Source organism: Calliphora vicina, chromosome 1 (genome assembly GCF_958450345.1).
Source record: "Calliphora vicina chromosome 1, idCalVici1.1, whole genome shotgun sequence".
Lineage (NCBI taxonomy): Eukaryota > Metazoa > Arthropoda > Insecta > Diptera > Calliphoridae > Calliphora > Calliphora vicina.
In genome coordinates this window covers 107653313-107670943 of record NC_088780.1, presented here as the reverse complement: position 1 = coordinate 107670943, position 17631 = coordinate 107653313, and the positions used below count along the sequence as shown (strand labels likewise).

General features: G+C 29.6%; 1 protein-coding gene across 1 annotated transcript; it reads left to right on the top strand.

Moving 5' to 3' along the window:
• The first annotated feature begins 234 nt into the window (after positions 1-234).
• On the top strand, positions 235-17428 carry Sur-8. The gene is made up of 4 exons (XM_065515460.1): positions 235-481; positions 12412-13043; positions 13105-15207; positions 16517-17428. The coding sequence occupies exons 2-3, from the start codon at positions 12617-12619 to the stop codon at positions 14547-14549; spliced, it is 1872 nt and encodes a 623-aa protein (XP_065371532.1). The 5' UTR covers positions 235-481; positions 12412-12616; the 3' UTR covers positions 14550-15207; positions 16517-17428.
• The last annotated feature ends 203 nt before the right edge of the window (positions 17429-17631 follow it).

Below are 17631 nucleotides of genomic sequence, written 5' to 3'. Positions count from 1 at the left end.
TGTATATATTACATAGAAAAACAATTGCTCGCAGATTTGAAATTGTACTTATTAAATAAACAGTAATTCAACACTAAAAAACATGTCTAAATTCAAAAAAAGAACAATATTTTTTGGCCATAAAACTCGCTAGATTTCTCTACTTTATTTTCAAAAACGCTAGATTTGATACGGGAATAGCTGAATTACCATCACTGGTTTGAAAAACGCAGACAACAGCAGACAGCCCAACAACAAGAACGTAAACAAGAGAGACAGAAAAATAAAAAGAAATTTTAGTGAAACAAAATAAAGAAATTTATAAAAGAAAACTACAAAACATTTAAAAATAGTGAACATAAATTCAAATAAAAATTCAGCATATTGAAGTGATTAATAGTAGAAAGACTGACAAAATCATGTAGAAAAGTGCTAAAACAAAAGAAGAAATTTTATAAACGAAACAAACAAAAAATATGGATTATTTTGCCAGAAAATAGCAGTAAGAATTAAAAATATTTAAAACTAATCTATTAAACAAACATATGTATGTGCTTATAGTCTACTAAAATCATGTAATATTATTTATTGTTCACTTTGTAACGTGCAATATTCGGAAATTCTTGCACAAATTATTTGTCTACACTTTTTTTAAAATTTATTTTTGTATAAAATATTCTTTGTTGGCTGATTGCCTATAAGAGCGTCTGCAAAAAATCTCCTCCAATAATATTTTTGTTTGTATCCAAGCAATAGAACTTGTACAATATGGGCAGTCTCATAAAGTGCAAAAGAATACAAAACAAGGAACAATAACAAAATAATCAACTCCCCCATAAATCAAAACAATTATATTCAATATAAAATAGTGTTAAATAATATAGCACGATTACAAATTAATGTGGTTTTCTGTCTATTGGTGTTTAAGAAATTGGCATTTTTTTTTGGACCAAATGTGTTAGTCCTGATTATAGATTGAATTGTGACGTGTGAATCCAATATTAGCTTTGCATTTGTGCTAGTAGTTGTAAGGTAATTCCATGCCCAGCAGTTCTAGGAGACAGTACCGAACTAGTGATTTTACCCATCATTTAGGGTGGGAGCTAGTTACTTCAATAGCCACGTGACTAGTCATTTTAACACGGGCATGTCCTAGGCAGGGGGTCAATTGTCTCTTTTTGATTACAATGGGACTGTCTAATAGCTGGTCCAAAGTAGGCAACGCATTGGATTCACAAACTGGTTACATAGCGTCAGTTACCTTGCTAGCTTTGTAACTGGTTACTTGATCAGTTACTTGACTAGTTATTTTAACACATGCATGTCCTAAGCAGGGGGTCAATTGACCCTTTTGATTACAATGTGACTATTGGATAGCTGATCGAAGGTAGTCAACGCTTCTGGTGGGTAAAATAAACTGCAGTACAAAAAAAAGTTTGAAGTGACTTCACCATAGGTTGCTAAGAGACACTAAAGTGACTATTGACTTCATGCTATGTTACATGCGATATCAGTATACTTAAGCAAAAACAAAAATAAACTGTATGAGAATTATATTAACACAATTTGTAAAAAACCAGTTTGTACGAATTACTCACAAAACGTTTAAAGTGACTACACTCTAGATTACTTAGAGACACTTAAGTGACAATTGTCTTCACGCTAGATTACTTGGGATGCATAAAGTAACCAATTGTCTTCTCTCTGCACTACAAAGTGCACACACGTGTCAAATGACCAAAATATATAAAATGGAGTCAGCCAAGTGATAAGACATTTGTGACAATTACTGTCTTTAAGGGATACATTGACTACTTGCTTAACTGCTGGGTGTTTTGTGTTGAATGAGTGTATAGTATACACTCATTCAACACAAAACACTGTATACTGACATCGCAGAATTTGTCTTAAATTCACATTTCATTGTCCTTAAAAGATGTGTATGGTGAATCAGAATATTTCAATACGATCAAAATTCAGAACCTAAATGTATGAATATGTATTGTTATGTTAATAAAGTCAAATAAAGTATATTTTAAAATTTTATTTTAAATGAAAGTAGGTATTTATACGATGATATAAATAAGTATTATTCAGATGTTTAGAATAATGATAGGTACATAGCAAACTATTTGGCAAATTCCATACATTTATGGGTCGCTTATGACTGGCAACCGAACTTCAATTACGTTGACAGAGGGCAACCATAAATTTCTGGTTGCCAATTTGCCAACAGAAAATTATAGCTGTCAGTTGACATCTGTATTACCATTTTAGAAACTGATCACGCAACTTTAATTCGGCTACCATTCATAATATACCCATAAGTTTTGTAACTCAATCTATCTATATGCAAATGAATATTTTTTCTCTAACGTCCAAATATTATGTATTTAATATATTTATATTCGAATAACGCATTTTGCATTAAAATGGCATCAATTTGTTAGTGCATATTTTTGCAAATTTTATTCAGAGTGTATATTTTGTTATCTTTTATTATCCTATTATCCCAATTTTGAATAAAACTACTATTTTTGTCGTCGCTGCACAATATTATGTCCAGACAAAATGCTTTTTTTATAGAATTTGCTGTAGAAATAGCGTCCGACAAATGAGTATTAATAATCTGAATATTAAAATCTGTGTGTTTTTCATACAAATTCAGTCTTACTTCTTTCGACATCGAGACAGTAATTGTTCGTCATTTCTCTATGACATTTTGAACACATTTTGCTTCAAAAAAGTTTAGTTTTTTTAGTAGTTAATTAATTTATTAAGTGTCGGAAAACCTTTTTTGTGATTTTAATTTTAATCTAACTTCTCATGCTAAAACTTAGGAATTCCGACTATTGTAAATTAGAAAACGCGCGTAGTTCGTTTCGAAAGAGACATTTTTCTAATCAGATTTTAGATAAACAAATTTATACTATTGTTGTTATTATTTTCTCTAAATATTAATATCCTTAAAAGTTGTAAAGTTAGGCACCTTAGTAATTCCTTTAAGAACATAAAATTAAAATTTGATTAATTTTTAATAACAGAATTTTTCATTCTTAATAACAGAATATTTCAAGCCTGGAAAGTGTGTTTCCATAAGAAGGGAGAGTATCTCTGAGCTAGACTCCGTCCATGAGTTGTCCTCCCTTTGTATGTACCCTAAACTATAACTAATAATGATAAAGATTAGCAATTTTGTCAAAATCATAAACACTTAAGAAATAATGAACAACGAAGGTCGGCCTCATAGAGAAAAAACTGTTTTGCCCATATAATTAAGTGGCTACAAGTGATATGTTTAAAATGGCAAGTCTATTATACATACATTTTTATAAGAATAAATTGATTTAAAAATCTGCAATTAAATTTAATTAATATATAATTGCCCATAACTGTAATCGTGTTGTTGTCGTTTATTTATCTATTTGTTTATTAGAAAAGAAAAGATGTATTATTCATTTTTTTGTTGTTATTATTGTTGTGTTTGTTTATTTACATTTCAATATTGCCTTGATTTGTGATTTTGTTGCATTCTACAATGATCGTGTTTCTCTAACCACTATAATATCTCCCCCAATCTTTGGTTTTGTCATATATGAGCTTTCAATATTCAACCCATTTTTCCTCAACTGCAACTCTTTATTATACTATATTATTATTATACATATACATACATACATATGTATATGTTTAATATTTTTGTTTTGTGTATGGCTTATTTATGAATTCCCACTAATTATTATCATGTTTGCTGTTGTTGTTCATATCTTTCTTAAAGAAACAAAAATTAATAATAGTGAAATTTTTGTTCTGTTGTGATGAAAATGTTGTTGATGATGATTCAGTTGTACTTTTTTTTTAAATATATGTATATAACCAAATGTTTAAGTATAAATATATGTATGTATAAACATTAATAAATACATGATGTTTTTTTTTGGGTTGTTTTGATTTATATTTTTATATCCACCACCAAAATAATGAGGGTATATTGATTTAGTCATTCTCTTTGTAACACATTGAAATATTCATCGCATATCCACATACTTCTTGGTCCTTATGAAATTTATCCGTCTGTCTAATGAAGGCACTGGATGTTGTTGATCAGAAATGTTTGGTATTAAAAATTTTCAAAATCGGTCCAGTAGAAATGGAGTTATTGACCAAAATTGTTTTATAAATTTCAGATAATACATTAAAAATTTGCACACATTATTCGTATTTAGGGTTCTTAACTTCCCGACCTTTTTTGATTCCCGGGAATCTGTAAAATTTTTCGTACATTCCCCGGTATCATTCACATCTTCGTTTTTTTCACAAATAACTATTCAAAAACACAATGACAGAAAAAGCAAAGATGGTTTTTATTCACAAAATCATGAAGATTATGAATTCATACAATGTCTACAAAACATAATCACTCTAATAGTCTGTCATTGTTGTTTGTCCAATTGGCCACATCCTGTTGCAATTTGTACAAATTTTTCTTATAATTCTATTAATAGGCAGATTTGCCCTGTCTTATTATCAATTATGACTAAAGTGTCTTAATACGGTTAAGTATATCCTTGTGGTATCTAAAGGAAACTTTTTTTGTTACTAGGATCTAAATTTTGATGTCTTTAGAATCGAAGTACACAATAACAACCTGTTGTATTTCGATTCTAAAGAAAATATTCTGAAACACAGTGTATTTACTATTTATTTCAATTACAGTGTATTAAACATACAAGATTTCAAAAGATTTTCTTTTCGAACCGAGTTACAAAATAACATTTTCTTCGGTTAGTTTTCCTGCTAAATATTTTATATTTAATTATGTCGGTCTAAATTCCATTTTTGTATACAAATTGAAAAAATGTATTCCAACTTGTTTTCTGTGTTCATCAGTTTTAAACATGCCGGGAATTGACTAGTGAACGATTTTCAAAATTCACAAGAAATTTGTCCCGAGAATTTCCGGGATAATAACCGTATACCTATTATAAAAGAACAATTTGTGTTGATAATAGTAAGTACTCCTAGCACTAGTACAAATGGTTCTATGAGACATAAATGTGTATAGAATATTGGTATCCATACAAAATTTGGTATTGAAAATAGGCAACATCAGATACAAATAAAAGTACACAAATCGGTGTCGGTCTTATATTGCTGATGGGTATATAAGATTCGACACAGCCGAAAATAACACGCTTACTTGTTCATTTTAATATGTTTTTTTACACACATTTATTGTTGTTCGAATGAAGAATGAACTTAATTGCTGCGTTTGTTGACAACTACAATGTGCTGTCGTTATTTTTGTGCTGTGTGTTTCTTGTTTTTTTTTTTTCGTTTATGCTGCTGATCCATGTCTAACCAGCAGTATGTTGATTACTTTACACACTCTACTCATTATCAGAGATTTCCTTATAATTGTTATTGAAATACATTGTACATTATATAACAAGACCTTGGAAATTCTAGAAATTATAAAGAAAATCTTGCATATTACTCACTCTATAAAAGGAATTAAGAATAATTCGTATGGTACATATCCGTTTGTAAACATTATTTTGAAATTCCACAAGTTTACAAAAAAGTTATCGAAATATATTTTGACATTAAAAAAGATTGTTACATAAAGCGGAATCTATAAAAAAGCAAATAAGAGAGGTATATTCGGCTGTGCTGAATGTTATATACCCTTCACCTAATTATACTTTAAAATACAAATTTTAAATCTGGGTTGTCATTGAAACCAATTGTTGTCGGAATCGGTTTTGAAAACGACAGAAAAAGTACATAGGTTTCGTGGAATAGTAAATTATCGGTTTTATATTCGATCTAGAATTGAATTCTTTATCGATTAAAAAAAAATTACATTCGATTTCATAAGTCAAATACTTTTTTGTCGTTTTAAAAACCAATTCCGACAATGACTGGATTCTATGACAACCTGGAATATTTTTATGTTATTTGTAAAAAAATTTTATAACAAAAAATTTTTTTTGTGAAAAAAAGTTCGGGTAAAAAAATATTTTCCCGATTTTTACCCATTGTAGGTCCGACTTAATTTGGCCTTTGAAATATCTATTATTGGATATTGTCTATATTAATGTCTTAAGGTAGGGTCACACATGGCAAATATTTGACGAGAAAGACGTAACCCCTAAATAAAATATATTTGAATTGTTTTATTTATTGTCAAAAACTTCGTTTACTTAAATCAATTCAAACCTAATATTTAGTTTTATTTTATTTGATACTGTTTGATCTTACGACACACTTGTAAGAATCAATTTTGTACTAAAAAAAATTGGTTACGCTTTTTTGAGTAAATATTTGCCATGTGTGACCCTACCTTTAGTAATACAGATATAGATCAAAAATCGTGGTTGCATTGGTTGTTTCCTTATATCGCAGCGCTTTGTGGTCCGATTTTTTAGATTTTAAATAGCAACCGAACCGGAGGAATTTCCGATATTTGGATGTATTAATAATGTTTGTATTTGGAGTCTACGGAAAGTTGATTTCAACTTACAGACGGACAGACATGTACATTAGAGTGGGTCAATTTGTATGGAGCCAAAAAAATGCAACAAGTGGTTATCAAAATCGTAATCTACGATGAATTCTAAGAATGTTTGCCGAAGAAACCATGGGTCTAAAATCAAAATGGAGCTTCCCATTTTTAACGCGAAAATTTTCCTATCGTATTTTATATTTTTAAGCCTTTTAAGAAACTTGACTATGTTTGGGATTGTTCGAAAGGTAAGAATGGAAAAAAAGATGAATCTTTGCAAATGGAGGAGATTATCAATAAACTACACCCGAGGATGGTTACAAAATCTCATATTGTGGTTGTGCGAGAACCTCAACCCGATCTTTTGGGTCAGAGTGGGGGAAATGAGAAATAAAAAAAGGTGCAAATAAACTTGTAAACCAATAATCCGATTTTAATAAAATTTCCCACGACTATAGAGGAGGTGTTGTTAGGCTTATGTTTTGAATTTTGACGTTCAACACTAAGGTGGGGCGGAGTATCAAGAATCCAAATTGGGGTGTCTCGGGTATATTACAAATTAAAAATGATGCAAAATTTTTCTTCTCTATCCGATTTGAAATATTTGTATATATGTGGAATTTACTAGAAGAGAGCTACAAAAAATATTATCATAACATTATTTTATCTTTAATAGTTTACGAGATAAATAAATAAATTTGCTCCTATTTATTTACTTCAACCTTTAAACTAATTGCTTGTTCAATCAATAAGTATTTAAAGCACAAAGAACAATCATAATACCAATAACTATTTTATATGGTTCTGTGCGTGCAACTAAACCAAAAATTATAAAATACTACCATCATCATCTGCCACAGAAGTACGTCACAAATAACCAGTATAAACTGGAAGAAGACAAAAACGTCATTAACAAACAATCAATTTTCAATATTCTATTTTACATACATAATACATCCATATTTACTACTCATTTATAATGCATCTAATTAGATTGTTCGTTTCTTTGACAGTGACGCTATATTAATGGTATGCATGAATATGAATAACAACAAAATACAAAGTCCAGTAGGACAACTTCATAACAACTACCATTTCCTCTCGAGACCTCCTACCACCATTACCACAAAATATGTATTATAAGTTAAGAAATTGAAAATATAGTAAGAGGACACGATAGAGGAAACAGGAGTAAAGTGATACCCTTGCAATTACGTGACATGCTTGTCACAAACGGCTTGCAGGAGACACATGAACTATGTATGTATATTAGGGTTGCCCTTATATTGCGATTTTACGATGCACCCATGGTCTAAAATACATATGAACATTTGAGCCAAATGGAGTTTTCAAAAAATTAAAGAAAAGTTTGAAAAAAAACGATTTTACAACATTGTATTAAATTATTTTACATGTTAGAAGTTTTTTTTTAGAATTTCTTCGATGGAGGTCATTAGGAAACACCCGTGTGATACTCCAACAGTAATTTGCCATCATATGTTCATCCCGGCGAACTTGGTATATACCTTATATCACTTTTAAATCTTGATGGAACGTTATCCTTGTTCTTCGCTATACGATCCAAGATTTTTAATGCTAATTTAAAGGTGTAATCTTCTTGTTTAGTATTTTTAAATCGGTATAAAAATGTGTGAGTTAGAGGTACTAAAGTACTAGGACCTACCCTAAAACAGTTTTTTCAAAATAACTCAAGATTTTAAGGGTGTTTCAAAATCTTTGAAAATGGTTTTAGTATGACCTCACCTAGACCTACAATCCCCATTAGGTCGCTTTTCATGCTCTGACAAAAAGTGTTATTTTGTAGCAGAGTGTTATTAATTAAAGTTCGTAAACGAGATTACGAGAAAATATCAATTGAAATAAAATTACATAACAAATAAAATTACTCATTCGTTGTCATACAAAAAAATTTATTTAGAGGATGTAAACATATTTTTTATATAAGGGGATTCTCTAAACTTTAAAAATCTAATTAAAAGTATGTATTTCAGTGTCGTCTACATTCTAAATCCTCTAATAATATGGCCAATAAGCGTTTAATCAAGAAAAGGAGCTCGATCTGTGATCATTCATATTTCTGAACAAAAATAGATTTTTTATGTAAAAACTCATATTTCTAAATAAAAATCGATTTTTGAAAAAAACCTCAAAATATCTAAATTTGCTAAAAACTTGGTCAATAAGCGTTTAATCAAGAAAAAGAGCCCCATCTGCGATCACTCATATTTCTGACAAAAAACCAAAATGTCTAAATTCGCTAATAACTTGGCCAATAACCGTTTAATCAAGAAACAGAGCTCGATCTGCGATCATTCCAAAAATCGACAACAGACTTAGGTTATTTGTTCAGTAACGCTTCTATGTACATATATTTTATTCTGTGACCTAAGATTCATTGTACATATTTTAAAATCAATTGTATGAAGTTAGTGCGCAAATCAATGCCGCCATTTATGTACTAAAGCATATAACAACACATAACAAAAAAAAAAAAATACAAAATACTTATTACAATTGAGTTTACGAGACAATATTTATTATATATATTGGGTTAGTGCTGATGTTTGTAACGTGCAAAAATATTGTCTCAATATCCACCTTAAAGTATACCAATCGGCTCAGGATCACTTTCTGAGTCGATTAAGCGATGTCCGTCCATGTAAACCTTGTAATGAAACCACAGGTCGCAATGTAATCAAACTACAGGTCGCAATTTCAAAGATACTTGAACAAAATTCGGTACAAGCTCTTCTATTGCCCCAAGGACGAAGCCTAATTTGGTTAGAATCGCTCCATTATTTATCCTAGCCCCCATACGATTGCCCTATCTGAAAATAGTTAAGCTATCATAAATCTCCAAGTTATCCAAACCAAATTCAGCAGGAATAAGTTTTATATAAGCCGAACTCGCCTCACCAAATTTTGTGATGATCGGTCCACAATTAGTCATAGCTGCCATATAGGCCCACTTCCGAAAATCACTCTATAACTAGCATAAATCTCTTAAAAATGTTGGTATTTAAATAAAATTCAATACAAATAATTTATTTATATACAAAAGTCATATCACTAAATTTTACAACGATCGGTCCATAATTAGTCATGGCTCCCATATAAAGCCCACTTCCGAAAATCATTTTAATGCAGCGGTGGCCAGAAAGAGAGTGTTTAAAATTCATATGGTGTAGTGTAAAATATAAAATAGAACACAAATGAATATGTGTGTACTTTGCACCGAAAAAAATTATATTTTTGTTTTAGTCTCTTAGTAACCTATGGTGAAGTCACTTCAAATTTTTTTTTGTACTGCACTTTATTTTACCCACAAGATGCGTGGACTACTTTCGATCAGCTATCTGATAGTCACATTGTAATCAAAAGGGTCAATTGACCGCCTGCAAGTGTTAAAATAACTAGTCAAGTAGCTGATCAAGTAACCAGTTACAAAGCTAGCAAGGTAACAGACGCTATGTAACCAGTATGTGAATCCAAAGAAACAATTGACCCCCTGCCTAGGACATGCCCGTGTTGAAATGACTAGTCACGTGGCTATTAAAGTAACTAGCTCCCACCCTAAATGATGGGTAAAATCACTAGTTCTGTACTGTCTCCTAGAACTGCTGTGATGTTTGGCCACCGTTGTTTTAATGACTATACTTTTTTATTTGTTATTATATTAATGCTGTTATATAGTCGCTATGTGTGTATAAAGCTCTGTTGGTATTATTGTCAATTGTTTACCAAATCAAGTGACAATAGTTACCAGCCATGGCAAGTATTTAAACATTTGTGACGACAATCATTCATATTCTGACGCATTTTATTTTTTTTACAAAAGGAAAACAAAGCAATGTTTAATGACCGACCTACTCCTTTAACTGGTAAAAAAATTCACATTTTAGTGAAATGTTTATTCATACTATATTTTGATAATTTATATTTATGGATCTTTTTAAATTTTGTGAATTTGTTCATTATTCATTTCTTTTCTTTCGATTGTCTTTTTTTTCTTGTTATTATTTTTTGCTATTTGATTAAGTAATATGATCACGTTTCTTGCATTAAAAATTCTATAATATTGGTAGTATTAAGAGTCAAAACACAATGAAAATATTGGCCTTAAATTAATTGCATTTTATGCTTAATGAAGCACAAGTGTTTTTTGTTTTTTTTTCTGTCTTTCGTAAAAAGTGTGACTTAAATTTCAACACGGTAATAAAATCATTTTCCGGTCAGTTCCTTAATGGTTTGGAAATGAGTGAAAAAAATTAACAATTTCTGCTTGTATTCGTAGATTTTTAGTTTACTCACTTTGTAATTAGCACAAATAATGAAAATCATATTTTTTTTAATAATTATTTTTTTCGAACTTAACACTGCACTGTGTATAATCAATGTTTTTAATTTTTTTTTAGAAAATTGTTAATATATTTTTGGAGAATTTTAGAAATTTAAAACTGCCTTTAACTTTATACATCATTAAGTGTAGAATACATATACATATGGATATTTTTACAAAATCTTTATTCAGTGATTTTGTTCAGTGTATCTACCCTTTTTTGTATTAATTTACTTGTTTGTCTTCATCATGTAAATTAAGAGTTGAAGTAATTTTTTTTTCCGTATTAATCGTAGATATTGTCTGTAAGCTAAAATATATCATCTTGAGACTTACAGAGAGCCTCAAATATGTGTAAACACCAATCAATTTTTTGATTTTTTTAAGATCATGGAAATCATCATAGTCCGACTGAAATCTTTTTTTTTTCAGAACCGAATCTATTGCCCAATCTCCAACAAACCAAAACTTTTAAATTATAATCGATGGATAGATTTTAGGATTTTCATTATCTTAAAAAAAAAATCAAATAATTTGTGGTGTTTACTCACTTTTGAGGCTCTCTGTATATCATTATTACACAGTTCAATAGAATCTGCACTACATATCGGTTAATTCGTCAGCTATAGAAAATAATGGCTATGGAAAGGGGGCAAATATACATATATCACACTCGTTGCCTATGGAAAATGTTATTCTTTCTCTCGCTCTGCAAACCTTAACCATTGAACATTTTTTGTAGTACGTCAAAATAACCATACGGTTCGATATCACTTTTTTGACAACTGTCATTTGTTGCATATCTGTATTAATCTGTTTTATGTATCATAGATTACAACTAGATAGGTAACTTAAAGCCAAAACCTAATTCATGAGAATGTATTGCCATTTATTTTGGTATTGTAGGTGTGAGAAGAGAGTAATTTTGTTTATGTTTTCTTCATTGACATTCCCCTCTCCGTCCCTTCTATGTTATTCATATTCATTCTTGTCGTACACAGAAAACACTAAAATGTATATTCAATTACCAAAATAACATTTTCAATTACTTTTTTTGTATTAAAAAAATTTAATATTCAATTACTGTAGTTGTTTGAAATGATAGAAAAATAGTCAAAACTTCTTTAATCAAAGTATTTGGATATGGTAAAAAATTTTAAAATTATGCAGTTTAAATTTTATATAACTTTAGCTGAAGAATATCTCAAAAAACATTTTTAATTTATTTTCTTCAATACAAAAAATCTGTAGTGGGACCATAAGGGTACCTCGAAGTACATAATTAACTTTATTCCTCTTGTTATCAAACATATTTACATTAAATATGAAATATATTTTGTGTGAATGTTAGTTTTGTTATGTTTTTACATAAATATGTACAAATAAAAAAGTGTGATGTACACACTGGTATTTACATTTATAAAATCGCGAATCCCGGTATTTGTCCAGTTCGATTGGGGCTAAAAAAATCAATAATCGAAAAATAATTAATGGCCATAATCTGTATTCTCTACTTCATTTACTCCAATAACTAAATTATTATCTCTGTTTCTCTTCATCACAGCTTTCCTAACAACAGAAAAAAGGAAATACAACTGAATTACCACAAATTATCTTCAAATACCAAAGTGTAGTTGTACAACCCACGTCGTTGTCGTCGCAATCTTTGTTTATTTTCTTTTCTTATATTCTTTTGTTATCGAAATATATAGAACAGCGTCGTTTTGGGCAGCAAATTGTCATTACCAAACGTAAAACTGGGAAAAATTATGAACTTGTGTTCATCGGTGGGTGCAACAGCATCATCGACATCGTTAGCATCGGACGATTCACAACAAGAAACAACAACTGCCTGTGGTGGCGGTGGTGGTGGTGGTAGTGCATCAAATTCATCTGCCTGTGCTGGAGGCGGTGGTGGTGGCGGTGCTGTAGCATTGACAACACATTGTTTTGGCAATTTAACAACGCCCAGTTTACACACATCATCTGCATCGTCAAGTTCGCATCATCATCATCAACATCACAATCAGGGAAATAGTAGTTCAAATAACAACGAAATGCCACCGGAAACCAGACCTAAAGTGGTGACTGTCAAGCACCCAGAATCGAATAAACCAAAACCGACAATGAAAAAAACAAAACCAATACAAGCTGATCAAGATGTTATCAAAGCACTGCAAAGATGTCGAGATGAAGGTGAGTATTGAAAAGCCATATTTTATATTTCTTATAACTTTCATATATCTTTTTTTTCCAGGCATAAAACGTTTGGATCTGAGTAAATCTTCCATAACAGTTATACCACCCAGTGTTAAAGATTGTGTACATTTAACGGAATTGTATTTGTATAGTAATAAAATCGGTCAATTGCCACAAGAAATCGGTCACTTAGTGAATTTAAAAACCTTGGCTTTGAATGAAAACTCTTTGACTTTTTTACCCGATTCACTGCAAAATTGCAAACAACTTAAGGTGCTGGATTTAAGACACAATAAACTGGCGGAAATACCACCTGTCATCTACAAACTGCGCTCTCTTACTACTCTGTACTTGAGATTCAATCGCATCACTTTGGTGGCTAATGATTTAAGGAATTTAACCAATTTAACGATGTTGAGTTTAAGAGAAAACAAAATTCGAGAATTGGGTGACTGTATAGGTGCTTTGGTTAATTTGACTACTCTGGATGTGTCTCACAACCATTTGGAACATTTGCCCGAAGATATTGGAAATTGTGTTAATTTAAGTGCTTTGGATTTGCAGCACAATGAATTACTAGACATACCCGAGTCTATAGGAAATCTAAAGAATTTAGTGCGTTTGGGATTGCGTTACAATCGCTTGAGTTCGGTGCCGAATTCGCTCAAGAATTGCAAATGCATGGATGAATTTAATGTGGAGGGCAACAGTATTACGCAACTGCCAGACGGTTTATTAGCATCACTGAGTGCTTTGACCACCATCACACTGTCACGCAATGCGTTCAGCAGTTATCCCACTGGTGGTCCTGCACAATTTACCAATGTTTATAGTATTAATTTGGAACATAATCGCATAGATAAAATACCCTATGGCATATTTTCCAGAGCCAAGGGCTTAACTAAGCTAAATATGAAGGAAAATGTCCTGACGGCATTACCCCTGGATGTTGGCACCTGGGTGAATATGGTCGAATTGAATTTGGCCACAAATGCTTTACAAAAATTGCCTGATGATATTATGAATTTACAAAATCTTGAGATTCTAATACTCTCCAATAATATGCTCAAAAAAATTCCCAATACAATCGGCCAGTTGCGCAAATTGCGAATTTTAGACTTGGAAGAGAATCGTATAGAGGTGCTGCCCAATGAAATTGGTCTTTTGCATGAATTGCAAAAACTTATACTGCAAACAAATCAAATATCTATGCTGCCCCGTAGCATAGGACATTTAAACAATTTAACTCATTTGTCGGTGAGCGAAAACAATCTACAATTTTTGCCCGAAGAGATTGGTTCATTGGAAAATTTGGAAAATCTTTATATCAATCAAAATCCTTGTTTGGAAAAATTACCTTACGAGTTGGCTTTGTGCACAAACCTTAAATACCTTAACATCGATAAATGTCCTTTGAGCACCATACCGCCCGAGATACAGGCGGGAGGGCCCTCATTAGTTTTACAGTGGCTAAAAATGCATTCGCCGTACAGGCAAATGTGAGTGGATGGTGTTATACGTACTTATTACGTAGGGAATGCATATTATTATCAAAATTCGCCATCGCAACACCAACCAGAGGATCAAAACTAACAGAGAACCAGGAAAAAGTGTGTAATTACATGAGTATGCGTCTATAACATCTATAATGAAATTTGATTCATATCTTAGAGAATTATTTCTATTTCAAAACAATATAACAATTATTTTATTTATATTAAATTGGGATATCTACTGTCCTTTTTTTAATGAATTATTTAATTAATAGAAACAAAACTCGGTTCTTCGATCAACTAATAACAAACAAAAGAAAAATTATAAAACCAAACGAACGAATGCTTAATCAAAACTCAACTAAAACAAACGTTCTACTTACAATAAGTGTATTAAAATTAACTTAAATACATACTAATTAAAAAAAATTATCAAGCTTTAATTTGTTAAGTAAAATATAGAAATATAGAAAAGTACCAGCTTAAATTCGATAAAACACTAATTAAAAAAATCGTCACAAAAAACGTATTATATAGAACTACTTTTCAACTAACTACGTAACAGTATAAATGTACTTTCAATTTTTACTCAGCTTTTGCAAAATCGTCAAAAATCTATTTAAAAAGAAAACTTTTAATCATCAATCTTCAAAGTCATCAATATAAGGGTAAGTGTTGAATTTTATTTCTATAGTAAAATATATAATTTTTTTAATTTCTTTAGTTTACAATTTTAATTACATATTTTGAATTTGTTGTGAAGCAACAGTTTCTTAAGTAAATAGAATAGAATATAAGCAGTGCACACGAAATTAATAGTTCACACATTTATAATATTTAAATTGAAATCTGTTGATTTCCTTTGGATATAAGACCAGTAGGCAACCAGTTCATCGTGGCAAACAGCAACTTTGAAGGTGTAATGCTTATTCAACTGTAATCACAAGTGCCGAATACCATAAGATTCTCTCAAACGATTTCCGGTGGGTTACTTTCAGAAGTTAGTTTCAGAAACCAACCATATAGTGTTCTATAAAGAAAAAAAAAATAAACTTTAAACAAAATCAAACTACATATGAATTAGATATCTGCAGCGAGTAAGTCTTTTTCTTCATGTGTGAAACTCGATGTCGAATGTAGTATTTATTTGTACTCATATTCAGAGCACAAGTAGGGAAGTGAAGAGAATGTTTGCTTATTAAATACGAACAAGTAAGTAGACGAAGTTAGTAATAGAGTACACATGATGAAAATGAAAATTCATGTTCTCTTCATGTGGTACTGCAAGTATATACAAATAAAAAGTAATACAGATTTAATATCAGATTTAAGAATATATTTCTATATTTTTAATAAATAACAATTTTAAAATATGCATAAGTGAATAAATAACAAAATATATTTTAAACTAGCCTCATTTATTTTCATTACTTAAAATATTAAATTTAAATTGTATTTGCCAAACTTCACGTAGTACTGAAAGTACCTCGTGAAGTTTGGTTGTCGCTTGATACTAGATATGTTCTCTTCATGTATGTTGAGAGTGCGAACGTAAACAAACTTGTACTTAACTAGTAAACATAAAGCCGAGTAACAACAAATACATACTCGGTAATTTTGTTGTTCTCATAAATATGAACATTATTTTAATGTATAGTTCGAGTAAGTTTACATACTTTACAAGTACTTAACAACAAATCCATTCATGCAGAGGTTTAATATGAATTCGGCACTGCCGAATAAAGCATTTTATGTGGTTTATTTTTTAATGTTCTTATCAAGTTATCCTTCGTTCGTTCGTATAAAATTTGAATGTGTATTAAACGTTGTTTTATATTAAGTGAAAGAAAAAATTTAAACAAAAATGAATTTCCGTAAAACTTTTTAGTTTACTTTGAAATTAAAAATATGATTAAATTAACAGTACTAAAATAATAACAATACAATGTTAAATAATCCAAATTTATTTTATTACAGTTTACAGACTTTGATAGCTGCAGAAAAAAATATTATTTTCCCACAACACTACAACTGAAGTATTTTCACTTAAAAACGAACAACAACAAAAAATTTTCCAATGGAGACAACAATTGTTTTTTTTTTTTTGCATTTCAAAGTTAAAACAATAAAAAATTACAATTTATAATAATTTTTAAAATCTAGTCACTTTTTAAATAAATAACGAGATTATTATGTGTAAATTGATTATTTCTTTTACAAAAATTTTTGAATTTTTTTCTTAAAATTAAATTATATGTATTTATTTTTTAATAAAAACAACGGAGCTTTAAATATTTATATTAAAAATATAATTTTACAAATAATTTTCAAATTATTATTTTTATATGTGTTTTTTTTTAATTACATATTATTTAACAAAATAAAAACTCGCGCCAAGGAATTGTTAAAAAACATTAAATATATATATTTATAAGAAATCAAAAAAAGTAATAATAAAAACCTGTTAGTTATATTTGTATGTAAATTAAAAAAAAAACTCATAAAAAACTTTATAAAACACATTTAATAAATATTATTATTATATATTACAATAAAAGACAATGTTGCCTTTTAAGCGGCAATTAAAAACAAAAACTAAATTGACAACAAATTAAAATTCAAAACAACTATTGTACAATGAAAATAAACCAAACTATTTAAATCATTTAAGACATAGACATACATATTCTTATAGAAATTGTTACAAAAAAAAGGGAACTAATTTCCTAAAAAATTTATTTTAACATGACTTTACCAAAAACAATATAAAACAGACACTTCCAGGTTTTAGAGAGCAATATTGTCTTTTTATGTTTATTGAAAATATTTTTTAAACAAATCAACAGCAAAGCATACATTATTAAACTTAACAAAAAAAAAAAAAAACAATTGTAGATGTTTATATGTTAAATGTGTTAAAACAAAAATTATATAATAAAATGAAAATAAAAATTAAAACATGTGAGTTTCAAACTAAAATAAAGTAATAAACCCTGAATTATATACATACATAAATTTTATATGTTTAGTTAATAGAATTTGGCAATTATCATATTTAATAAACAATGTTCTTAAATTGTTATCCAAACACG

Coding starts and splice junctions, on each gene's coding strand:
- Sur-8 (XM_065515460.1), top strand. CDS start 12,617: ATGAACTTGTGTTCATCGGTGGGTGCAACAGCATCATCGACATCGTTA. Junction 13,044..13,104: donor GCAAAGATGTCGAGATGAAG/GTGAGTATTGAA, acceptor TTTTTTTTCCAG/GCATAAAACGTTTGGATCTG.